Genomic DNA, 26,602 nt, shown 5'->3' with positions numbered 1-26,602 from the left:
GTAGTTTTCCATCCACTGACCCCCCCACCCTGCTCCTTGGTGATAAATCCTCACTTTTCTTTGTTTTATTCAGAGTTGAGCCCAATCTCCCCTGCTTCCTGCAGACACCCATTGCTGCAGTCCCTTGAATAAAGTCTTCCTTACAGTCTTTAACAAACATCAGAATAATTTTTTCTTCAGCACTTGGACTGGGTCCGCTCAGGACAGGCCTCTCGATTTGTCTTTGAACAAATGCACACTCTACCCCTAGACTTCCAACTGGAAGCATAAATATACAAGACAATATATTCTTCACACATGCATTGGCTTCAAATCAATATAGGAACGTAACCTAACTTATATCACCAGACCTGTGGAAAATGGTACCTACTTAGTTTCATTCTGAAATGAAACTCTAAGAGTAGATGTTCATACATAGTTATAACAACAGTCAACCTTGATTGAGCTACCATTATGTATGCCAGCCTCATTTTAATCTCACCAGAATTATAAGGTAGCTATTACCTCCCTTTTATAGATGAGGAAACTGAGACTCAGAGGGGCCAAGGAACTTGCCCAAGTTCATACAGCCTGTAGGTAGTAGAGCCTTGGGCCCAACACCCTGGGGCCTGTTGCCTTTTTTATGCCACTGTATTCTGCTGCCTTTCCTTGGAGTTATTCTATGTTTTGGTCCCTTCCTCATCCTAAATGGCTCAAATGCATGTAACTGTTGAGTTAGCCACTTGGATTGGGGTCACAATTTTTTTTTTTAAGATTCTTTTTTTTTTTTTTTAAACATCTTTATTGAAGTATAATTGCCTTACAATGGTGTGTTAGCTTCTGCTTTATAACAAAGTGAATCAGTTATACACATACAATATGTTCCCATATCTCTTCCCTCTTGCATCTCCCTCCCTCCCACCCTCCCCATCCCACCCCCTAGGTGGTCACAAAGCACCGAGCTGATCTCCCTGTGCTATGTGGCTGCTTCCCACTAGCTATCTATTTTACATTTGGTAGTGTATATATACGTCCATGACACTCTCTTACCCTGTCACATCTCACCCCACCCCTTCCCCATATCCTCAAGTCCATTCTCTAGTAGGTCAGTGTCTTTATTCCTGTCTTGCCACTAGGTTCTTCATGGCTTTTTTTTTTTTTCCTTAGATTCCGTATATATGTGTTAGCATACTGTATTTGTTTTTCTCTTTCTGACTTACTTCACTCTGTATGACAGACTCTAACTCCATCCACCTCATTACAAATACCTCCATTTCATTTCTTTTTATGGCTGAGTAATATTCCATTGTATATATGTGCCACATCTTCTTTATCCATTCATCTGTCGATGGACATTTAGGTTGCTTCCATGTCCTGGCTATTGTAAATAGAGCTGCAATGAACATTTTGGTACATGACTCTTTTTGAACTATGGTTTTCTCAGGATGATACAAATAGATGGAGAGATATACCATGTTCCTGGATTGGAAGAATCAACATTGTGAAAATGACTCTACTACCCAAAGCAATCTACAGATTCAACGCAATCCCTATCAAACTACCACTGGCATTTTTCACAGAAGTAGAACAAAAAATTTCACAACTTGTATGGAAACACAAAAGACCCCGAATAGCCAAAGCAATCTTGAGAACGAAAAATGGAGCTGGGGGAATCAGGCTCCCTGACTTCAGACTATATTACAAAGCTACAGTAATCAAGACAGTTTGGTACTGGCACAAAAACAGAAATATAGATCAATGGAACAGGATAGAAAGCCCAGAGATAAACCCACGCACATATGGTCACCTTATCTTTGATAAAGGAGGCAAGAATATACAGTGGAGAAAAGACAGCCTCTTCAATAAGTGGTGCTGGGAAAATTGGACAGATACATGTAAAAGTATGAAATTAGAACACTCCCTGACACCATGCACAAAAATAAACTCAAAATGGATTAAAGACCTAAGTGTAAGGCCAGACACTATCAAACTCTTAGAGGAAAACATAGGCAGAACACTCTATGACATACATCACAGCAAGATTCTTTTTGACCCAGCTCCCAGAGAAATGGAAATAAGAACACAAATAAACAAATGGGACCTAATGAAACTTAAAAGCTTTTGCACAGCAAAGGAAACCATAAACAAGACCAAAAGACAACCCTCAGAATGGGAGAAAATATTTGCAAATGAAGCAACTGACAAAGGATTAATCTCCAAGATTTACAAGCAGCTCATGCAGCTCAATAACAAAAAAAACGAACAACTCAATCCAAAAATGGGCAGAAGACCTAAACAGACATTTCTCCAAAGAAGATATACAGATTGCCAACAGACACATGAAAGAATGCTCAACATCATTAATCATTTGAGAAATGCAAATCAAAACTACAATGAGATATCATCTCACACCGATCAGAATGGGGTCACAATTTTTGCCAGTGTTCTTTGTAAAGCTTTGCAGTTCCGTGGCATAGCAGACATTTTGCTTTAAATTGAAGTTTATAAATACACATATGAAAGTCAAGAATAGGTTTGCCCAAGTGATTCAGGAGCACATTGACTATGAAGGCGGGAAGCATGCCCACTTTCAGCAATTTCCATGATGAATGACATAGAGCAAGAAGAATGTGGTTAAAGAAAGAACGAGACTCACCTACCCCTTTGCCTGGTTCCCAATGGAAAGGGAGTGGAGCTGAGCCAGCCCTGGAGGTGGAACATTGTTGCTTGTTGTGTAGGTGAACAGCCGGGATTCATTAGGGCTGGAGACTTCCATGGCGCGGCCAGTTAGAGCAGGCTCTGGTGGAAGGACCATTTGTCTTTTCCACAGACCTACCCTTCTCCATCTCTGGCCTTGGTTGACTTGAACTTTGTGTTTCGTACGCTGATGAAAGCCACACTTACTGACCACACTACTGACCAGTGCTCTGGGATGCCTCTCTCAGGCTTGCAGACCTGTACTGCCCCAGCTCTTTCCTCTGGCTTGCCCTCTGTGTGGTTTCTGCTCAGGTGCTGATCTGAAAAAGTTATAGTTTGGAGATTGGGAAGCTGTTGGCATTCACAAGACAGCCTTCTCTGCGGTTTCTTTCTGTGTATTCACATGCAATCAGCCTCCCACGGCATTGAAAAAGGTTCAGGTTTTTTAGAGTGCCTCATCCTTTCATGTGAAAATTAGAGGGGATTGTGACTTGTAATTAAATGGCTGGCCCTACTCCGTCTACTACAGCCAATTGTTGATTTCTGAGTGTTGATTATAAGTAGATCATTCTTAATTCCAGGTATTGTTCCCTACTTCCCAGCATGGCACTTTGCCTCTTTCACCCATAGCCTTTCTAATGATTTATTCCTCCCAGAAGTGGGTGTAGAAAGTGAGGGCAGGAGGGGGAGAGAATCATAATAAAAATAGCTAATGTTTCCTGAGTACTTAGTATATTTTAGGCACTGTTCTGAGCTCTTTACTCCAACCCTATGGGGGCAGGTACCATTATTCTCTCTACTTAACAGGTGAGAAAACTACAGCCTTCATAGGTGAAATAACCTGCCCAGGTGTACATATGTATTAAGTGGTCCAGCTGGATTCAACACTAGGCAGTATGATCCAGAGCAAGAGCTCTTAAGGCAGAAATAGAAAAAAAGGGAGGGAGGGTCCTACAGATACCCATTGTGCAGCTTATAGCCTAGATTCAACAATTTTCTGTCCCAAACCACCTTCCCCAAACCCAACAGGTACTTGGTGAATTTTTCAGTGTTAACTTATGATGATCAGTGATTCTTAAAAAGTTGGGACTTTGCAGATCCCTTTGAGATTTTGAAGAAGGCCATGGCTCCCTCTTACTCCAAAAACTGCATGCAAAATTTTGCATATCATTTCCAGAGCTTCAAAGGCCATGTGAAACTCTCCTCCCAATAGACCCCATGGAACCTGGGTCAAGAATCCTGACTTAGAATAATACTAAACTTTATCAATATGAAAAACTGATTTGACCATAATGGGAAGAGAGGAAGCTAAATTTGGGTAGGAAAATGGAAATTTGTGTAGAGTTGTATGACCTCAGACAAATTACTGACCTTTTTTGTATCGTAGTCATAGCTTCCCTCTTCCTCTACCAGCCCAAGTTTATTGTCAAGTTCAACAAGATAATATCTGATCACTGCTTTCAGTTCCCCAGAAGAATGTGTCCCGCTCCTTTCTGAGAATTCCTTTCCAGGTTCCATAGCCCTAGGAAGTTTGCAAACCCAGATTAGTGACAACAAACTAGTAGGGCCCAATTACTCCTGTGGGCATTCCAAAGATAGATGTGAGGGCCTGTTTCCAGCCCCCTAAGCCTGGAGAAGCAAAGACCTGGCACCAGGGACTTCTTTAGGGAGCTGCCAGCCATGTTCATCACCTGCGGCTCCACCCTAGTGGGGTAAATTGCTGTAGGGAGAGGCTGCTGGGTATGACTCAGGGAGGGTGTGTTTGTGTGTGTATGTGTGTGTAGGTGAGGGGAGACAAGGGAAGAAGGAAGTAGCATTGTCAGCTGATGGGAGAAACAGATTCCTGAGAGGCTCTAATAACCACAGTTATTTGGAAACTAAGTCACCACCTCCCTACTCCCATCACCAAAGGACTAGAGCTGGTTGACCGGCAACAAAGTAAACCTCTCCTCTTCTACCTTCTTCCCTCCACCCCCTAGGTGTGCTGCCCTTTGGCATTTTCCCCCCTTTTAAGGTTACTTTTGGGGCTTGTTTTAAACAAATTTCACCTGGATAGAGAAGTTGAGGGTGAGGGAGAAGGCCCATACCATGGGATTTCCTTGGGATCAGTCTCAGACTGATAATACAGACAATGATTTATATTTATGGAGCATTGAGAATGAGCTAGACCCTGTGCTAAGGGCTTTATGTATATAATCTCATTAAATTCTCCAAACAGTCTACAAAGTAGATTTGATTATTATTTCCATGTGACAGATGAGAAGAGTGAGATTCAGAGAGTTAGTGGTGAATCAAGGATTTGACTGCCGTTCACAATCTTTGGGCTGCAATGGGCCCCAGAAGCAGGGCTGGGATTTAGGAATTTCTCCCTGAGAGGAGCACCTGTGTCAGGGCTCCTGCCCATTTAGTCTGTCCTGAGTCCTGGGATTCTACCTTCGCCAAGTTTCTCCCATAATTTTTCCCTTCAACTTCCACGACTGGCTCCTTAGTCCAGGCATTACTCCATAGTCCCAGCTGTTCTCTCTAGGCAGGCCTTGGCCTCCTCCATCCCTCAGTCTGGACACCAGGGTGACTTTTCTTCCTGGGACTTGGCTTTGGGCCCAACACCCCCTGCTCCTAAACTGTCAGAGCCCTCCATTAACTGTAGAATAAAATCCAAACACCGTGACCACATGCTTTTTTTCTTGCTCTCTGCCATATCCAAGCTATACAGATTGTTTATCCTCTTGAGTTGGCTTTTGTTCTGAGGCATATATATAAAGAGATATAGATAGAGAGATAGATAGATCAAGATATATATATATAAAAAACAGTTTTGATATATAGATAGATCGAGATATATCTATATCTCGATCTATCTGTATATGAAAACTATTTAAAATTCATTTTAATGGTATATGTTGCCATGGATCCTTTGGGGAAAAGGATAAATATAAATTATAAACATGCAAATACTCACTTATTTCCCAGTGGCACTGGACAAACTCAGCCCTTTTTCTTAGAAAGACCTCCTCACTCCCTCCATGCACTGAGATCCTACCTCTCTCTCAGGTCCCAGATCAAGCTCCCCCAGCTCAGGGAAGCCTCCCAGTGCTCTGGGCCTGAATGATCACTCCTCTCAACTTTGGTTCTTCATCTGAAGGTACAAACTGGGACCAAGCATGGCTTGAAGCCCCAGTGCTTCCCTGAGTTAGACCTGGGTATGAGTCCTACTTTGCCACTTCCAGCCAAGTGACCTTGAACAAGTCATGTAATCTCTTGAGTCTTGGTTTCTGTATCCATACTGTGTGGACAATGCCATCTACTGTACATGGTGACTATAATGGCTAAATAAAATGCTGTATACATAGCATTTTAAGAAGCAGTATGCCTGTTGGCTAGGACTATGGCTTCCGGACCCAAGCTGCTTGGGTTCAAACCCTGGCTCTGCCACTTACTGCCTGACCTTGGATGAGCTATTGAACTCTCAAGGACTCAGTTTCCCTATCTGTAAGATGGAGATGATAGGTTTCTTTATTTTTTAATTAATTAATTTATTTATTTTTGGCTACGCCTCGTGGCAGGTGGGATCCTAGTTCCCCAACCAGGGATCAAACCCGCACCCCCTGCAGTGGAAGTGGGGAGTCTTAACCACTGGACTGCCAGTGAAGTTCCAGAGATGATAGGTTTATTGTGAGGAATAAATGAGTTAATACATGTAAGGTACTTAGATGCCTGGCACAGAGAAATTGATTAAAAATGTCAGCTATGATCTTGTAAAGCATCCTTCCTCCTCACTTCAACATGTCATTTGCTATCTCTGTACCTAGACTGAATGTCCTCAGAATGGAGGCAATATCCTGTATGTTCTTTTATCCCTGAGCCCAATACCCTGCCTAGCATGTGTGCAGGGGCTCTTATGCTGCTGAACTTACCATAATGGGCGTCATGGGAAGATGAAGAATTTTCCCAGAAGCCTGTAGAGGCAAAGGATAAGATTTCCAAACTGTGGTCACCTGGAGCAAATGCTCCAGGTAGGAAGGAGACTTGGGGATACAGGTGGAGGGGGAGGCAGGTTGGCTGCTTTTCTCCTCGCATCACCAGGGCGCCCCCTCCCCCTCGAAGGCAGGCTTTGAATCTAGCAGACTCGGTGTGCGCAGTGAAGGCAGGCAGTGGACCTCCCATCCCAGGCTCGGGGGGCAGGTGCTTCAGGCCTCACCTGAGCGGCCCCCAGCCCCGTCTACCTGCGCTCCCATTCAGGGTACTGCGGGCTGCTCCCCTCCCCTCCCCTCACCGCGCTGAGGGAGCCCAGCCTGACCTGGGCTGGCCTCCGTGCCCCGCAGCTTGCCTTCCAGCCGCAGCCTGGGGCCTCTCCGCGTGGCCACACCTCCCCGGGCCCCGCAAGGGTTAAGGCAGCCGCGGAGAGGAGAGGTTTGGGCTGACGTCGCTCTGGCTGAAGGTGGTTCCCCTCGGATGAGGATGGGAGAGCCCGGCGAGCTGAAACCCGAGCTCCCGCTCGGCCGCGGCTTGGGGAGGTCCGTGTAAGAGCCGCCTGCCCGCCGGCCTCCCTCGGTCCCTCCCCGGCAGTCGCTCCGGGCACCACCGCGGAACGATGGAGCTGGGCTGGTGGCCGCAGCTGGGGCTCACTTTCCTGCAGCTCCTTCTCATCTCCTCCTTGCCAAGAGGTACTGTGAGTAGCATTCAGAACCCCCAGGAGGGAACTTTTCCCTCTTGGGGTTTGGTAGGGGGCAGGACTGGGGGCTCCCAGGAGACGGTGCTTGTGTGTATGTGGGTGGTGGCTGGGGGGGGGGCTTCTTCTCAGTGATAATCTTGGGGGCTTGGCTGGTGATGCTGGAGTGTCTGTCTTTCTCCCTGAGAATGGGACACTGTTTTCTGTCATCCCAACTTGTGGGACTGAACTGCCTCAGGAGGGGTACCAGCTTCAGTTTTATTTGCTGGTTTTTTATTTTAGCTTTTTAAAGCACAAAATTACCTCCGGGAATCTACCCAGTGTCAGGTACTCCCTCTGACATGCAAAAGCTAAATTTCCCACTGGAAAAAGCCCCCTCAGAGGTGAGCTGGGAGGAGAGAGGAGGAGGAGAGCAGGGCTGGCAGCGAGGGTGTTCCTCTGGGGCATCTTGCTTGATGAAATCTTACAGTTACAGCCCTTCAGAACAGATTCCCAGCATGGGAGATGTACTCACTCAGCATATATACACTTCCTTTCTGATAAGAATGAGAAAGAAGAAGGAAAAGCCGAGGTGAAGAGTGCAAGTCGTTTCTGGGGAAGCACAGTGTTTGTTTAGAAAGAGCTGTGGCTTCTGTGTTTTTCACATGTCATTTTCTGAGCCACAAAACCCATGTCAAATGGGCTCCTGGGGCAAGTGAGGCTGAAACGAGACACAGAGGTCCTGGGAGCCTCTTGACTCAGCAGAAGCAAGGAGAGGGCAGGCTTGTCCTCTGATTGCTCCCCAGCAAGCAGGGAAGGAGGACTTCTTAGGATCATCTGTCCTATGGCTGGAGAGGCCAGGTGTCAGGAGGTAGGGTGAGACCTCAGGAGATAAGGACCGGTTGAAATGTACACACATGATAAAATAGGGCGACTTTGCAGAGGTGCAGGGAGTGTGTGAGCTTTTGCTACTCTCCTTCTGCGGGGGTTACCTGTCACCTGTGCCGGTTACCTGTCACCTGTGCTCTACTTGAGAGGTGGATGATCCATTGCTGCACAGAGCTGGCAAGTGCCTGAGAGTGAGACAGAGTAAGTGGGAGTGGTGAGGGTGTAAAATGCGATCACCTACTGTAGAAGGGGAGCTGGACCATGGGGCATATCCCTTCATGATGAACAAAAAGCAAAGATATAAAAAAAGAAAAACCCATTTTGGTGAATACTTCCCATCTACCTGTAGCCTGCCAACCCCAGGTGAAATCTTCCTTGGTGATTTACTCTCAAGCTGGAGAGAGTGTTTCATTTGAATTTTGCCTCACTGGCATCTGGAACAGCCCAAAGACAATAATGTAGGAAGAAGGAGCCCAGGAGGGGGGAGTCTGATAATCCATAAACCCAGACACTTGCCCCAGGGGGTAAGTTGGTGAATTTTCCTTAAGGCTCATTCCTGTTCCACCTCTGCCTTTTGGAGCCGAACTTCCAGGGCATGGTGGCCCGAGCCCAACTCCAGAGGAACCTGGTTCCTTCTGGAACACCAGGGCTCCGAGGTCTAGTTTGCTCATCCCTGCATCAGCACACCCCTGCTTCTTTTTTTTCTAACGTGGCAGGTAAGATGGCTGAAACCCAGAAAAGTTAAAAACCAAAGCTCAGCTGCCCCTTTTTTCTTGCCCGGGATCCGAAAAACCCATTTTTTCCTGAACTGAGAATCTCTTTTACCTTTTGCTCTGGAAAAGCTTCAGGGAGGGTACGCGGCGTCTGGGCAGCCGAGCTGCTGACTGAACCAGAGAGCAACTTCACGTGTCTCACAAGGATATTTCATTGTTGAGCATTCGCATTTAGAGGGAACACGGAGGGATGGAGTGGAGAAGGAAAATATTTCTTCAAGTCGTGAGTGAATGAGTCCACTCCCTGCTGGAGTTCTGAATCTGGCCCTGTCAAAGAAAGCTTAGCAGCATATTTCCTCTAATTACTTTTCTAAAAAGAGCATCTGATGAAATGTAAACATCCACGGGGATGGCACAGCAGACGGTTGTTGCTCATCGACTTGGGACACGTGTCTGAGGATGAAAATCCAAACAACGGGCCAAGTGATAACCCAATATAAACAGCATGTGAGGGGAGAAACCCAACTCCACTGACTTCACCAAATAGCAGTAGCTCTGCCAGCAGGATTCTGCCTAAAAGGAACAACTCATTTAAAAGATGTGACTCTGGGGAGTGAAACCTTAATATGAATAACTTCACAAGTGTTGCTTCCAACAGACATTAGCTGGTGGGGAATGAGCATCAAGGCAGCTGGGGAAGATAATTTGAAGCACAGATATTCAGTGGGCAGGAGAAGCCAACCGAGAAAGGGAATGTGGGAAGAAAGCAAGGGGGAAGGAGTGGCAAGAAAAATTAGATGTTGGTTTATAATGGGATGTGTTAGCAAATTCCAAGGAGAGAGCTATGAAAATTGGGCCTTCTTGGCAGGGCTAGATTTTTGTGGGGACCATGAAGAGGGTGTTCCCCAGATATATATATTCTGAGAACTCCTGGCTTCTCCAACAGGGAAATAATTTGAGGGTGGGATCATTGGTTTAGGGAGCTGGGAGTAACTGTAGAGATCATTTAGTTTGAGTACCTCAAATGCAGAGGACAAGGAGAGTAAACATCTGTGAGCATTTATTATGTGCCCAGTGTTTGAGCCAAAGCAGGGTAGGTGCTGTTTCCAGATGAGGTTTACAGAGGGTCTGTAACCTGTCCAAAGATATACAGGCACAGTTCTGAAAAAGGTAAACGTTTGATCTAGCAATTCCACTTCTGGGTATACACACAAAATAAGTCAAAGCAGGAACTCCAGCAGATATTTGTACACCAGTGTCCACTGCAGCATTGTTCCCAATAGCCAAAAGGTGGGAAAAACCCACGTGTCCATCAATGGATAAACAAAATGTGGTACGTACATACAATGGAATATTCAGACTTAAAAAGGAGTGATGTTCTGACACAGCCTACAACATGGATGAACCTTGAAAACATTATGCTAAGTGAAAGAAGCCAGACACAAAAGGACAAATCCTGTATGATTCCATTTATATGAAGTACCTAGAGAAGTCAAATTCATAGAGGCAGAAAGTAGAACAGTGGTTACCAGGGGCTGTGGGGAGGAAAGATTGAGGAGTTAGTGTTTAATGGGTGTAGAGTGTCAGTGAGGGACAATGGAAACATTCTGGAGATGTATAGTGGTGATGGTTACACAAGCCACTGAACTGTACACTTAAAAGTGATTAAAATGGTAAATTTATGTTATTTACATTTTGCTGTAATAATGATAAAAAAGAAAACACAAGCAGATTAGTGGAGCCTGGCGTGAGCCCAGACTGTCGAATTCCTGAGCTCAAGCTCGTGTGGTACCTGGCTGACTTAAACTCACGTATCTAACAGCATCATATACTGATGCACATGTGATCATGGCATGGCTTCAGGACACACGTGGCGGGGGGAGGGTTCTTGCTAGCTCCAGTTTGGGTGGCACTGCTGCTCTTTTGGGGGTGACTTTGGCAAAGAGGGAGACTGTAGCACCGAAGGACTGGCAGCCTTTGGGTCAAAGGTCTGCAGAAGTAGCTAGTAGGATACGATGCTTAAAAATGTTTTGAACCTGAATGCTTTGAGGTAGGCTGGGTCCCCTCTCTGGCCTGACACCCTGCCTTCTCAATTCACATGTATGTTCTCTGCTAGTCTCTACTGGCATTTGCATTTTTGACCTCCATTCCTGGGAGGGATGGGGCAGAAATGGAGAGTGAAAGAGAGAGAGTGGAAGGCTGTGTACTGAATGGGGGGAAGCATAAGTGAGAATTTCGTAGCAGACAGGACTTTTAAAAGAAGGAACATAAATATATTTTAACTTGTGTGTTTTGTGGAATGTAATCTCACCTCTATGACCACCAACTCTTTGGTAAAATGTTCTACTCTCAGGAATGCCCTTGAGAGTGAGCTTTTGGTGGAAACTGGGGGTGAAGCTGGGTGTTATGTTTGGGTCAGTAAGCTAGGGACAAAGCACCTCTGGACCCAGAGGCAGATGTGACCTGGAGCATGTAAGTCCCTTAGAAATATCCAGAAGCCTTAGGGAGGGCTTTGGAATGCTCCTGCCAGGGACCATGTGTTTGACTTAAACTTATCTGCATCTGGGTTACCCTGGCTAGACAGCAATGGCTGAGATAATGGTGTCTCATGGCGTCTGGAGGACCTAATGACTGGCCTTAAGTCAGAAAATTATTTCCATCTGCCCTACTAGGGGTGGCCAATCCCGATGCACGAGAAAACCTCTCTACCTGCCTCCCCTGAGCCCAGCTCTAGACGCTGCAATTGATCTGGGGTATGTGCAAATTGGGAAAAGTGCCATTTCAGTGATAAGTGAGAGAAGGTGGTGCCCTGCTCCTCCCACATGTGGGAGAACCTGTCACCCTCACTTTGTGGATACTTGAAAGTCATAGGAGCCCAGATCCCTTTCCTCTTATTTTATTTTAAAGGGGAGGGAAAAGCAATGTTTACATTTTCTAATTCCTGAATTCCATGGCAGAGGACCCAGAGGGCAGCTGGAGCTTTGAAAGCTACCACATCAGTGGCAGAAAGTCTATCAGAGTCCAAGCCTGGTCTATGTTTAAGGAGTTCTGTTCGTCAGTCATCATGAGATCTGGGCCAAAGCATTAGGTTTATAATGAAGAGAAAGAAGTAAAATGCAGGAAAAAAAATCAAACCTCATATCTATAAACAAAACCACTCACAGAAGGCAGAGAATTAGTGTTGGCTGGAGGTATTCCACTCTCTTAACCAGTGGGACTTTCTACTGCTCCCCCCGCACTGCCCAGCCCACCAACAATGACTCCTTTCATTGTTCTCAGTTGTTATTTGTGATACAGACACAGAGCCCATGTGGGCTGAGAGTGGAGTAGGTAGGGCTGCACATCAGATTCTTCACTGGTGATGGTGGAAACACCAATGGTGGAAGCCTCCGTACCTAAGGGACCAGATCCCAAATAATCTACTGAGTTTGTGGTAAATACCAGGCACTCTCCTATATGCTTTACATGTATTTATTTAATCCTCACAACACATCTAGAAGCTAATTAGTAGTGTTATTATCCCTAGTTTACATAGGAGGGAACTGAGAGGTATAGTACTTGCCCAGGTCACAGAGCTGGACGTCCATGATTTGAACCCAGACAGCCTGACCCCATTATGCATGCAATGAAACACTACACAACACTGCCACAGTCAGCAGGGGGTCCAACTATGGTAGATCTGCTGGCCGAATCATAAAGACCATGGTGTTAGTAGAGAATTCTGGTTATCCCTTGGATATTCCAGGAGCTGAGAATGGCCTCAGGGAGGTCATGTGCTCACCACTGTGGGGGGCAGAGTGGATGTGAGAGATGAGGGAGAGACCTCAGCAGCCCCAGTGGGACCACGTGGAACCCAAGAGGAGCCATTTTCCAAAGGAAACAGGAGTGTTAAGCAGATTGCAAATCCCGCCAATTTCTGGGGTAGCTGTCCACAGGCTCATGCATCTCATTCTGATTAGATGTGGGAAGTGAGAATTTCTTTGTCCCATGGTCAGCCTTTATAATCAAAATCATGTGTCTGTTTGTGGAGGGACAGAATTAAGGATGAGACCTGCTTCAAGCCTGGCCCTGACGCTGTGTAGCGCTGCTCCTTTATGGATTTATTCTGTCATGATCGTCACTGTGTAAACTCTTAGGCTATGGAACAGCAGCAGCAGGCCTGGCATGAGTAAGGGGAAGCGTTTTTTCTTTCTTCTTTTTTTTCGGCATAACACAGTTGATGGATATTGCAGGGGATGGAAATGTAGACTCCCGCCATTAATACTCAGATGGGTTTTGAATGAGGATCAGCTGTCTACTAGACACTAATGTCTTGGGTCCTTTGTCAACTGGTTAAGAGAAGTGCCCCCCTCGGCTGAGCAGCAAACGAAGACACATGTTTCTGTCACCCTTCTGCCTCTGGAGTTGGGGAAATGCCTTTGTTCCTGCAGTGTAGGCATCTTTATCACCGCCCTCTCCGAGTCTCTGGCTGTCTCAGAGGGTTGAGTTAGTCCTTTGGCAGCCAGTGTCAGTGTAAGTAGAAGTCTGGTCAGTTGGTTTGGTGATTGGAAACCCAGGGCTGCTGCTGCCAGAACAGAGTGAGGAACACATTCAGGCAACTTCAGCTCATGGGAAGATGCAGCAATTGTCCTCATAAGCTGAATTTATGATTGCTTACAATAAATTTCTAACCAGTTTTTAATGGAAAACCACTGGGCGAAGGAGGGATGTTGACCTGGTTTGCTTCAAGTCAAATCATTTGAGGACTCTGAGGAACCAAGGTGTCAATGTTTTTCAAACCCAGTTCCATGTCCACTTACTTCATAGGACTCCTTTGAAGAAGATCAATTAATCCCCTGCATCATGGGATCCCACCTCAGAAGTCAACAGTGATGGTAGAGAACACCTGAGATATCCCAGGACAAGTTGCCTGAGCTTAGCGTCCATCTGGTAGCATCTACTATATTTTTCAATATACCACTTGGCTCACCTGGATGCAAGCATAAGGGAGGGCTTGCCTGGTATAAAGAATCTTTATTCTTGGTCTGGCTTTCTGCCTCCCAGTGGGTGATTGACTGCCTGCTTCTAAGTGATGTTCCGCCTCCTTTCTGTACAAGCCTGGCTCCCCTGGCCAATCAGTGGTAGAAAAGAACAAGTGAGCAGCTCAAGCCTTTATGGAAATGAGATGCAAACTGCAGTACACAAAGAGCAAAAAATATTCAGCCGTAATGGACCCAATGGATTCCTTCTACTGTAAAATAGAGACCCCAAAAGGTCATCGCAAGAGCCATTTCTAACATCAGTCTTTGACACAAATAACCTGACCCTGGAAATCACACATGCCTCATGTATCCACATTCATGTATTTATTCAGCAGACTTTATCAAGCACCTACCAGGTGCCAGGTGTGATCCTAGGTGCTGGAGACAGGATGATGAATAAAAGACCTTTTCCTTAAGGCACTTTCTTTCTTTTTTTTTTTTTTAACATCTTTATTGGAGTAAAATTGCTTTACAATGGTGTGTTAATTTCTGCTTTATAACAAAGTGAATCAGCTATACATATACATATATTCCCCATATCTCTTCCCTCTTGGTCTCCCTTCCACCCTCCCTATCCCACCCTTCTAGGTGGACGCAAAGCACCGAGCTGATCTCCCTGTGCTATGCAGCTGCTTCCCACTAGCTATCTATTTTACATTTGGTAGTGTATATATATATATGTCCGTGCCACTCTCTCACTTCGTTCCAGCTTACCCTTCCCCCTCCCCGTGTCCTCAAGTCCATTCTCTATGACTGCATACTTATTCCTGCCCTGCCCCTAGGTTCTTCAGAACCTTTTTGTTTTTTGGTTTTTTTTAGATTCCATATGTATGTGTTAGCATACGGTATTTGTTTTTCTCTTTCTGAATTACTTCAGTCTGTATGACAGTCTCTAGGTCCATCCACCTCACTACAAATAACTCAATTTCGTTTCTTTTTATGGCTAAGTAGTATTCCATTGTATATATGTAAGGCACTTTCTTTAAGGCTGAGAGAGCTTATGGTCCAGCCTGGTATTTTCCAAAGTAGGTTTCATGGACTATTAATCCTAAAGGATATTCAACAGAAGTAAACAAAACCTAGGACGTCATGATGGAATTAGTTTGGGGGATGTGGGAATTAACTATGTGCAAAGAATATTATAGACTTGGCAAAGCCCTACAATAAAGAAAGCTGTTATTAGCATTTACAAAGTTGTTTGGCCACAGAACCTTTATTCACATAATACCTTATACCATCCAGTGGAACTAGTGCTTCACCATTTGGAAAACTTAGGTCTCTTGCCCATAATGAATAAAACATTGAAGAATATCTTCACCATTATAGAGGATGGGGTAAGAAGGGAATTTGAAAATCTACAAAACATGAGCTTTTCTTCAGACTTCTGCTGAGAGATGGACGGGAAGTCTGATGTCCTAGTCCCTTCACACTTGCTGAGATGTTGAAAGAACTGTGGAGGTGATCCCAACCACATTGCTGTAAGAAAAGTCCTCACCAACATCGACCTGCATAGTTCACCAAGAAAACTCATTTCTTGTCTATAAGTTGTTTATAGTAATGTGGTTGCCCTGGGATCACTGGTCAAACTGAGGTGTGGGTCTGATTAACGCACCACCTATGATGATGTGGCAGTTCTGGGGAGCGATAAGAGCTGTGACTTGACTTCCCGATTACATTGTATCCCTGGTGACAGTCACACTGTCTCCTCTTCAAAAATAAGGAGAATCTGGGACTTCCCTGGTGGCGCAGTGGTTGAGAATCTGCTTGCCAATGCAGGGGACAGGGTTCGAGCCCTGGTCTGGGAAGATCCCACATGCCGCGGAGCAACTAAGCCCGTGCGCCACAACTACTGAGCCTGCGCTCTAGAGCACACAAGCCGCAACTACTGAAGCCTGCGTGCCTAGAGCCCGTGCACCGCAACGAAGAGTAGACCCCGCTCACTGCAACTAGAGAAAGCCCGCGTGCAGCAACGAAGACCCAACGCAGCCAAAAATAAAAATAAAATAAATTTTAAAAAAATTTAAAAAAAAAAACCAATAAGGAGACTATTTGGGCATCCTTCTAGTCCCTGGGGGCACTGAGTCCAAGGTCAGTTCATTACCAATTAACCTCTCCCTTCCCCCCTCTAACACACGCGGGTTTGTCTCCAGTGTTTTTTTACTTACCCCCCTGTCTGCCAGTTCTAGTGTAGCTACCATGACCCTGATTTGCACAACCCGGAAGTGGTCTGGGCTGTTTACGCTGGGGCTGTATCCCATAGAGACAGAACGTGAGTTTGAGCTGTTCATCAACCCCTTGTTTGCTGTTTCTGGGAACAGCTTTATTCCTGCCTTTCCTAAATATCGTTCTTGTTGTCACGCGACACGGCTTCTCCCTTGCCCCTAGCATTGCCTGCCTCCTCTCTCTGCCCAGACTTGCTTCAGAACAGTGGCAATGGATAAGGAATAAACCCAGCTGTTCCTTTTAAGGGCTTCCTGCCTAAGCAGACTTGAGTAACCATATCCTTCTCAGCAAAGAGTCAGCCCTTGCTTGCCATATTTATGGATTTCATTTTTGATATAGACATCTTAGTATGGATGTGTTCAAGTTTGAATACACATGTACACAGAAAAATAAAAGTGTAGATATGGTTATGTATATACTTATGTGTGTATATGTATGGATATGTATAAACATAGGGTGTAGAGTATTATGGTTTAAAATATGGGCCAGGTTTGAATCTTGCCTTTGTCATTTATGGCTGGTTTTCTTGGCAAGTTACTTAACCTCTTTAATGTGGCTGTACCACCTCTTAGCCTGTACACTGAGGATAATAGTGTCTTTATATAGGTTTATTGCAGGTGTTAAATGAGATAACCTATTTATTTATTTACTTATTTATTTATTTATTTTTAAATTTTTATTGGGGTATAGTTGATTTATAATGTTGTGTTAGTTTCAAGTGTACAGCAAAGTGAATCTGTTATACATATACATATATCAACTCTTTTTTAGATTCTTTTCCCAAATAGGCCATTACAGAGTATTGAGTAGAGTTCCCTGTGCTATACAGTAGGTTCTTATTAGTTATCTATTTTATACATAGTAGTGTGTATATGTCAATCCCAATCTTCCAATTTATCCCTCCCCCTCTTTACCCCCGATAACCATAAGTTTATTTTCTACATCTGTAAGTCTCTTCCTGTTTTGTAGGTAAGTTCATTTGTAGCCTTTTTTTTTAGATTCCACTTATAAGCGATCTCATATGATATGTCTTTCTCTGTCTGACTTACTTCACTCAGTATGACAATCTCTAGTTGGTCCAGTGGTTAAGACTCCACGCTTTCACTGCAAGGGCACAGGTTCGATCCCTGGTCGGGGAACTAAGATCCTGTATGCTGCGTGGCACGGCCAAAAAAAAAAAAGTAACCTATTTAAAATAGTATAATGCTTTGCAAAAAGGGAGCACTCAGGAAATTAAAGTCATCTTCTACTCCTCTCCTTTCTGCTATTTTTCCCACTAGCACACGTTTCACAAGGAATTAAGAAGGAGAAATATTGGGTGTTCTATCTATAGTAGGGTGGAAGTTACATGGTCCTCTTGAAGCCCATTCCACCTTGGTCCGCAGTCCTATCCTATTCATCTGTTACTCTGTGTCAGGGAAAAAATATTCCTAAAGATTCACCATATGTTTATTTCTTTGAGACTTGCTTTTTCCCCTTGCTTTTATCATGCATCTGCCTTCCAGCCTTAGGGTGAAATGCCTTCCACATGCTGTGACTAAGTTTGTCCATGTTTGAAATATGGCTGGTGGTAGATTCTTGCAGGGGTTTGAGGGGATGGTGTCTTGCAGAGTAGGTGATTCTGGGTCAATGATGTTGTCTCCCAAACATGAGATGTTGCTCATGACCATCTGTTGTGATTCAAGGGTAGAGCCAGCCAGGAATCCTCAGGCAAAAAGAAGTTCCCCTTCATCTTGTTCTAGCTTGCAGAACTGGAGAAGGCAATTCTAATGAGGACTAGCCTGCATGAAGCTGCCGCCAGCTTAGGGCTTAGTGAACCATAGGACATGCCATTGTAAACGCATCACCCTCGCTCAGGCTGACATCTGCTCTTGGCCATCTGCCTTTGGTAGAAGGAAAATCTGGCTTCTGCCTGGCATCAGTGAACCTGGATGTGAAGACAGTAACACTTACTCTGGAAGCTCTTGGCAAAGGGGCGGGTGTGGTTGACCAAGACGCCCTTATAGCCCTGACACACTGTGACTCAGAAAGAAGGTTTTAAAAGTGTTGAGGATTGAGGAGCAGGTGGGATCACTTGTAGAATTCTTAGGTCTGGGGAAATCCAGATTGGATTTTTAGGGTATAGCTTAAGTTTTATTGTTTTTAACTTAGACATTCTAATACTTTGCTTGATATAATATTTGCTGAGTTCTATTGCCAAGTACATTTAGATGCGTTATTAAATTATATTTTTAGTACCCGATGCTAATAAAGAAATAAGATCTATTCAGCTCATATTCCAGTGTTTGAAATAACCCAGAAGCAGCTGTCCTTCAAGGATTTCCAGCACAGTTGTTGAGAAGAGTGGCAACTTGGGGCTCTTCCAAGATGCTAGAGTTTGGGTTTTGTTCCCTTTGCCTATAGATGTAGAATTTCTATTTCTGGAAGACAAGCAGCAGGAGGTGAGGTATGTCCTAGTTAAATAGGTGTCTGAAGAGGAGGTATTAGAAAAAAGAAATCAGGAAATCTAGAAGCAAGGGGGAGGAACCCAGAATGCGATGATATAAGCAAGAACGGACTGCTTGAAAATGCCATGTATGTGTGGGCCTCTGGAGGAGGCATTATTACTCACCCCCTTTGCTCCCTTAGCCATCTGTATTTTAGCTACACGTGATGGTTTTTAAAAAAATTTTTATTGGAGTATAGTTGATTTACAATGTTGTGTTAGTTTCAGGTGTATAGCAAAGGGAATCAGATATATATAATCTCCATTCTTTTTCAGATTCTTTTCCCATGTAGGTTATTACAGAATATTGAGTAGAGTTCCCTGTGCTATACAGTAGGTCCTTGTTAGTTATCTATTTTATACGTAGTAGTGTGTATATGTTAATCCCAATCTCCTAATTTATCACTTCCCCCCACGTTTCCCCTTTGGTCACCATAAGTTTGATTTTGAGATCTGTGAGTCTGTTTCTGTCTTGTAAAAAAGTTCATTTGTATCATTTTTATTAGATTCCACATATAAGTGATATCGTATAATATTTGTCTTTGTCTGACTTACTTCACTTAGTATGATAATCTCTAGGTCCATCCATGTTGCTGCAAATGGCATTATTTCATTCTTTTTTATGGCTGAGTAGTATTCCATTGTATATATGTACCACATCTTCTTTATCCATTGATGGTTTTTTATTCTACAGAGAATAATGGTAATACCTCAACAAACATGCGAGTTTTCTTCGAAAGCGCTTTATGCTCATTGCCTCTTTAACTGCAGTGACATGAACAACCCTATCAATCTACATCCATTCTCTTGAGGTTTGGGGGAAATGCCACAGCAAGGTGTCTTGTCTATGATTGTCCAGCAGCATACAAGAGGGACAGATTTGGTATTAAAATTTGGGTGGTCTGATTACCAAGTGTGTTCATTTCACCAATGCTGCATTCTTAATCTGTAAAGTCAAAGTTGTGAACTCTCTAGAATCAAAATATTGTGTTGGAAAGAATAAGACTTTGGCCCCAGAAAGAGCTGGCTTCTAATCTTTCTTCTTTCACCTGAAAGCTGTGCCACCTGGGACAATTTATTTACCCTCTCTGTTCCTCAGTTTCCTCATCTGTTAAATGAAAACAATGATACTTACTTTGAAGTGTGGCTCTGAGGATTCAGTGAGCTGGTATGTTTGAAAGGTTCAGCTCCCTTTCCGTGGGGGCTGGGACCCAGGGAGAGAGGAGAATGAATGAGGAGTGACAGTGCGGAGCAGCGTGCTTAATAAAGCATGAAGAGGGGAAGGAAATGAAAAACGGATTTTTGCTTCCCTACCCCTCCCCATTGTACTAGTGTCAACAAACTAGATTTCTAGGGAATCCATTGTAAGTTTTATCACTGCTGATACCCAAAAGGGGGTGATGGAGGCATTGACTTTCCGGCTATCATTACCTCGTTGACAAGAGGAGCTGTGAGCAGGGAAAGACCAAGGTCACTGAAGTTGGGAATCCAGCCAGGCTGGGACTGAGGGTCATGGTGATGGGATGGTTCTCGAAGGCTCAGGAGGAGATATGGAGTCACCAAGGGCCCCAGTAGCCGTTCCATCACCCCTGACTCACAGCATTTCTGTCTGGGGTTTGCCTGGATCTGTCATTGGCCGCATGGAGTGGGTGATCAGACCTTCAGGTGGTTAGGAAGGTTGTGTGTTAGAAATCAATACAGGGAGTTCAGACAGCACGAGAGGAGGCGGGGGAATGAGTGGGGATGAGAGCGGAGCCCAAGCTGCCTAGCTGCAGGACTCTCTGATTCCTACATCTTTTTTCTCCCTCTGGTCTTAGATGGTTTATAAAATGCAGGACAGTAAAACACTCAGTAGAAATTTTCATGAAATGTGGTTAGAGGGGAGGGCTGTGGGGTTTTTGGTGGATGCAAAGGCAGACTTTAACATCAAGGCGGAGTGGGCACATGATGAAAACGCCTTTCTTTGCCACCTTCTGGGGTGGCCTGTGGTCTGACAACTGACATTTCCACCGTATATGGAACAGTCTGACTCATGTTTTCAGCAAGAATTCTCTGACTTTTTTCAGATTTACCTTAACAACTATCATGTCAACATATTTCCTTAAAACCTAGTGTTGAAAGCGTGCCACTTGGAGACGACGCCAAGGAGACACAATTGCTCCCTCTGCCATTCTGTGGAGTTGAGCCCCTGCTGTTTGAGGGATTATGTGTTCTCCATCTTGTCAGCAGTAGAAATACATCAGTGTTGGAGAGCCTTAAAGCAAGCTGCCTGGCTGATGAGGGGCTGTGAAAATAATGCCGATGGCCATGATGACAGCCAACTCTCCCTCACTCGTTTGTTCATTTGTTCACCACATCTGTGAAAGCCAAACTTGTGCCAATTGGTCAGCGTTGTTTTCATCGCCTTGGTATTTGCATGGATAAAACAAGACTGAGCGGTTAAGTGTCTTATGTTTTCCAATGTGAATTCAGGAAAAACCAGAGCTGGACCAATATAACTGGACTCTTCGCTCTGGATAGGAGATACCAGGATGGCTGCCCCAAGCGTGGCAGCTGAGGAAGGGCTTGGGCAAAGCCTATGATACCAAAGTACTCTGCATCTCTTTTTTTATTTGTTTACCCTGATTTTCAAAAGAGGGGAGAGAAGCAGTTGCACATATAGGATAATGATGCAGCAGTTTAAAATCACTTCTGAAGATTACTCAAGGTCAAGAGAAAATGTCTGTGATGAAAGTAAAGAAGAAGAGCAGCTTCTTTTCTTTTAAAAAATATTTATTTATTTATTTGGCTGCACCGGGTCTTAATTGCAGCACGTGGGATCTTCGTTGCCACGTGTGGGATCTTTAGTTGGGACATGTGGAATCTAGTTCCCTGAGCAGGGGTTGAACCCGGGCTCCCTGAATTGGGAGTGCGGAGTCTTAACTGCTGGACCACCAGGGAAGTCCCGAAGCAGTGCAGTTTCTTTTTTTTTTTTTTTTTAACATCTTTATTGGAGTGAGTATAATTGCTTTACAATGGTGTGTTAGTTTCTGCTGTATAACAAAGTGAATCAGCTATACGTATACATATATCCCCATATCCCCTCCCTCTTGCGTCTCCCTCCCATCCTCCCTATCCCACCCCTCTAGGTGGTCACAAAGCACCGAGCTGATTAAAAAAATAATAATAATAATAGGTTACCAGTTTTGAGAGGTAAGAAGATGATCTACACATCTAGCATTTTCTACATGTGGATATATATGTCCACTGAAAGAAAACAATTGACAGATAGACGATATAATATTAAGGTTACTTCTGAATACTTCTTACTCCTTTATGTATGATCTTATTATTTGAAGCTTTCACAAGGAATCTTTTACATTAAAATATGGAGTGTTTTATATAGAAAAAAATAAATATTTTGTCCAATGGAAGAGTTAGAGATGAATGAATGCATATGGTGCCTGGAACTTTGTAAGTTCAATTTTGCTATGTGATTATGGGCATGTGCTTGACCTTTTGGTGCCTTGGTTGATCCCAAAGTGGTGCTCTATGAGTTCTTGGTGCTTAATTTGCGGTTATTTCCTGGGAAACACTGACAGGATAAAACTCATTTGCAGCTTAATAACTCTTTGTTCTCAAACATGGAAGGCAAAGTAACAGTTCCTCAACTACAGCAGCCGCTGAAACTAGAGGTTGTCCTGGCCTGTTTCCAGGCTAAGGAAGCAGCAGGCTGTTCACCCCCTCCCTAAACCTGGAATTCTGCGGGCCTCCCTTCCCACTCAGAATTCCCTAAAAAACGTCTTTGGCATTTCTCTTTGCTTCTTCCCTACTTAGCTCTTTTCATCACTGGTAAAGTGAAGAGGTAAGAGTAGCTTATTTTAAATTACAAGAAAATGTATTACCTACCTCACTGGGTCATCTTGAAAATTAAATTGCATAAACAATATAAAAGCCCTTTAGCTAAACAAATGCTAACGTGATGTAGCATGCATATAGGAAAACGTTCAGTAGCTTCTCCTACTGTTGGTATTTCTTTAAATCCTCATTTCTGGAACCTACCTTTAGCATCATATTGAAATCCCCTGAAATTTGTACGGCTGAAGCCAAATGACCAATGTGCCCTTTGTCCATTTAATTCTGATAAATGGAGAAGGAAAAGTCCAGGAGATCACTTTTGTCTGCTTAGTGTATTTTCAAATCTCTTCAGCTGATCAACTTTAAATATTTCTCATAGAATATTTCACTGACCTGTTTATTTCTTACATATATGTTTTGGGGACACTTTCCTGTCTCTGTTCCAGCGAGGGGAGAAAGAAGGGTGATGGACTTACCAGACCAGAGGAGCCGAGTCAACAAAAGCATTAAAACCGTCCCCTCCTCCATCACTTCCATATTCCTGAGAAGTGGTCTTATCTTGGCAAATAGATTTTTATTTGTGATTTTACTTAAACCCCCTTAACCCTGCGAGTCCTGTAGATTTGGTGCTGATGTCCCTGCATGGCCATCCACTTGTTCTCATAGCATCCTACATGTCCTCATCACAATGAGTGATCGTGTGTTTGTGGGATCCTTTATCCAATGTCTACTCCTCTACAAGACTGTGAGTTCCATGGGGCCAGTAACGGTGCCTGTTCTCTCCACTGTATCCCAGTACCCAGCCTCCTACCTGGGATGTAGCAGACACTCAATAAATACTTGTGGGATGAAACAATGAATTCATCAGTTCACCCACACCCTTAGCACTGTGCTCAATGGGAAAGCTGAGGACCAAAGTGGTTAAATGACTGGCTGTGGGTTAACCTTTCTTTTGAGAAGACACAGTTTGTTAATTCCCTGTGGATACTGTAACATATTACCACAGACTTAGTGACTTAAAACAGCGCAAGTGTATTTTTGTACCATTCTGGAGCTCAGGGGTCTGAAATGAGTCTTAGGAAGCCAAAATCTAGGTGATGGCAGGCCTGTGTTCCTTCAGGATGCTCTAAGGGAGAATCTGTTTCCTTGCCTCATTCAGCTGCTAGAGGCTGCCTGCATTCTTTGGATTGTGGTCCCTTCTTCCATCTTGAAAACACATCACTCCTGTCTGTCCAATGCTTCTGTCCTCACACCTCTGTTTCTGACTCTGACCCTCCTGCCTCCCTCTTATAAGGATCCTTGGGATTACATTGGTCCCACCTGGACAAGCCAGCATTCTCTACCCATTTCAGGATCCTTAAATTAGTCACATCTGTAAAATTCCTTTTGTCCTGTAAGGTAACATTTTCATGGATCCTGGAGTTTAGGATATGGACATCTTTGGGGCTACCACACAGAGTCCTTGGAAAGGGGCCAGCTGGCTGACTTGGCAGACAGGATAGAAATGGGTTTCCCTGGGATCATTCCCTTTGGCTAAGATGATACGATACTCTGGACCTTACCTATAAAATTATTGTAATGCGTTAGGGAGGGCAGAGGTGGGCTTGCTCATTGAAGTAAAGAGAAATGCCATTGAAGGCATTTTAGGGAATTAATTTCCCAGGTAAAGGGAGGCCCGCAGTATTCCATGGCTGGGCCAGACGTGGACTAACCAGCTGCTTAGGGAAAACAGGCTTTGCCCTCTATGGGAGTAGAGCAGACCTTACTTGGCCTCCCATATTTTATTACAAGGCTTATAAAAGCTGCAAACAACGTTTATTCTGTCAGTGTCCCCCAGGAGTCATTAGTACTTGTAAATTCTTAGAAAACCTAGAAGGATGGAGTGCTTGCCCTCAGGTGGGCAGGGGGAGAGGTAAGACATGAGCCACACCCCGCAGGCATATTAGATGTTCAGAGAGTGGAGAAATCATACAGCTGGACAAGGCAGGGGCTGGCGCCAAGGAATTGAGACCCAAGTTGGGTAACCTGGACTAACTGTTCTAGACCCTTCACCATGGGAGGGAAAGTGCCCCGGTTCTGATATCAGCAAATTATGGGGCAGAGCCAGCTCTCCTGGCTCATAGCTCCGAGCTGGACCACTGGATGGAAATATTTGACTGTTGAAGGGAGGGTAGCTCTAGAGTGGAGGCTGTTTCATTCAACAAGTATTTATCCAGCACCTCTTGCATTCCAGGTCCTTCCCTAGCTGCGGTGAACAAGTTAGGTGTTGTTCCTACCAGCTTATGGTCACGTAAGGGAGACAGATGATATGCAAGTAAATGGAAACATAGAAAGGGATTATAAATTGTGGTAAGGGCCATGAAAGGAAACAACTGGGGTGCTGTGATAGAGACTACTATGGAAGGAAGGGCAGAGGCACAAACTTCAGATGAGAAAGTCAGTGAGGACCGTTCTGAACACGTGTCATATACACTAAGGCCCAATGTTTTGACAGAGGCAGTGGGGAAAGCAAATGTGAAGACCCTGGGATGAGCAAGACCTTGATGGTTTTGAGAAATAAAAGGTGGGAAATAGTGGCCAAGGAAAGGTTGCAGGGCTCAGGAGAGAGCAGCTCTCAAAGGCCTTGGGGGCCATAGCAGAGCACTTAGGGTTTGCTCCAAATGCAGTGGGGAAACAACCTAAGCATTTAATTAATTTATTTATTTTTTATTTATTTGGTTGCACCAGGTCTTAGTTTTGTCAGGCAGGCTCCTTAGTTGCGGCTCGCGGGCTCCTTAGTTACAGCTTGCTGGCTCCTTGGTTGTGGCATGCGCACTCTTAGTTGCAGTGTGCATGTGGGATCTAATTCCCTGACCAGGGATCGAACCCAGGCCCCCTGCATTGGGAGTGTGGAGTCTTAACCACTGCGCCACCAGGAAAGTCCCAACATGAGCATTTTATGTAAGGAGTTGATATGTGGTACATTCAAAAACTTAGATCCTTGAGAAATATGGATGTCAATAGTGTTTTTCTTCTTAAGCTACTAGTTATCGAATGTTCATTATATACTGGGCACTGTGTTAAGCTCTTTATATACATAATCTTATCTAGTCCTTTCAGCTGGCTTCTGAGTTAGATAAAATGTACTCATTTCATTGGATGATAAACTGAGACTGAGTGAGTAAAGTAACTTAGCCAAGGTCATATACCCAGTAAGTGGCAAAGGTGGGATTCCAAACCCAGGTCTGTCTGACTCCAATGCTTAAGCCTTTAAACACTTTTTTCCCTCGTCCTAATTTTTTAATAATAAAAAAATATGATAAAAATAACATAAAATTTTCTACATTAGCCATTTTAAGTATACAGTTCAGTGACACAATATTTGTCCTTCTGTGTCTGGCTTCTTGACTTCTTTTACTTAGCATGTTTGCAAGGTTCATCCATATTGTAATTTGTATCAGCATCTCGTTCTTTTTCATGGTGGAATAATATTCCACATTCAGAATAATATTTTATGCTTATACCATGTTTTACTTATTCACTCATCTCTTGATGGACATTTGGGTTGTTTCTACCTTTTGGCTGCTGTGAATAATGCTGCAGTGAGCACTGGTATACAAGTATCTGTTTGAGTTTCTGTTTTTGATTTTTGGGGTATATGCCTGGGAGTAGAATTGCTGGGTCATACAATAATTCAATGTTTAGCTTTTGAAGGAACTGCCAAACTGGTTTCTACAGAAGCTGCATCATTTTACATTCCCATGAGCAATATACAAGGGCTCCAGTTTCTCTATATCTTTGTCAACGCTTGTTATTTTCCTTTTTTTTTTTTTTTCTTTTTTTGGATTATAGCCATCCTAATGTGTGTAAGGTGTTATCTTGTTGTGGCTTTGATTTTCAATTCCCTAATGACTTGTGATGCTGAGCATCTTTTCATGTGTTTATTGACCGTTTGTATATCTTCTTTGGAGAAATGTCAGTTCATGTCATTTGCCCTTTTTAAAATTGGGTTGTTTGTCTTTTTGTGGTTGAGTTGTAAGGGTCGTTTATATATTCTGGATATTAAATCCTTACCAGACATATGATTTGCAAAATTTCCCCCCATTTTGTAGGTTGTCCTTTGACTTTCCTT

The 26,602-nt window shown here is 44.0% G+C and overlaps 1 protein-coding gene across 4 annotated transcripts in view; it reads left to right on the top strand.

The window, feature by feature from the left end:
- Positions 1-26,602, top strand: part of PAMR1 (peptidase domain containing associated with muscle regeneration 1) — a 175,063-nt gene that overhangs the window by 91,863 nt on the left and 56,598 nt on the right. Inside the window, exon 1 of one of the 4 annotated variants that reach the window (XM_036861655.1) lies at positions 7,125-7,340. The exons of the other annotated variants lie outside the window; for them this stretch is intronic. Within the exon in view, the coding sequence (XP_036717550.1) occupies positions 7,268-7,340 (73 nt within the window). The 5' untranslated portion in view covers positions 7,125-7,267. Of the gene's footprint in view, positions 1-7,124; positions 7,341-26,602 lie in introns of those variants that run through there. 4 annotated transcript variants of the gene reach the window in all.

Source organism: Balaenoptera musculus, chromosome 8 (assembly GCF_009873245.2).
Source record: "Balaenoptera musculus isolate JJ_BM4_2016_0621 chromosome 8, mBalMus1.pri.v3, whole genome shotgun sequence".
In the NCBI taxonomy this organism is placed as follows: Eukaryota; Metazoa; Chordata; class Mammalia; order Artiodactyla; family Balaenopteridae; genus Balaenoptera; species Balaenoptera musculus.
This window is presented reverse-complemented; position numbering and strand designations above follow the sequence as displayed.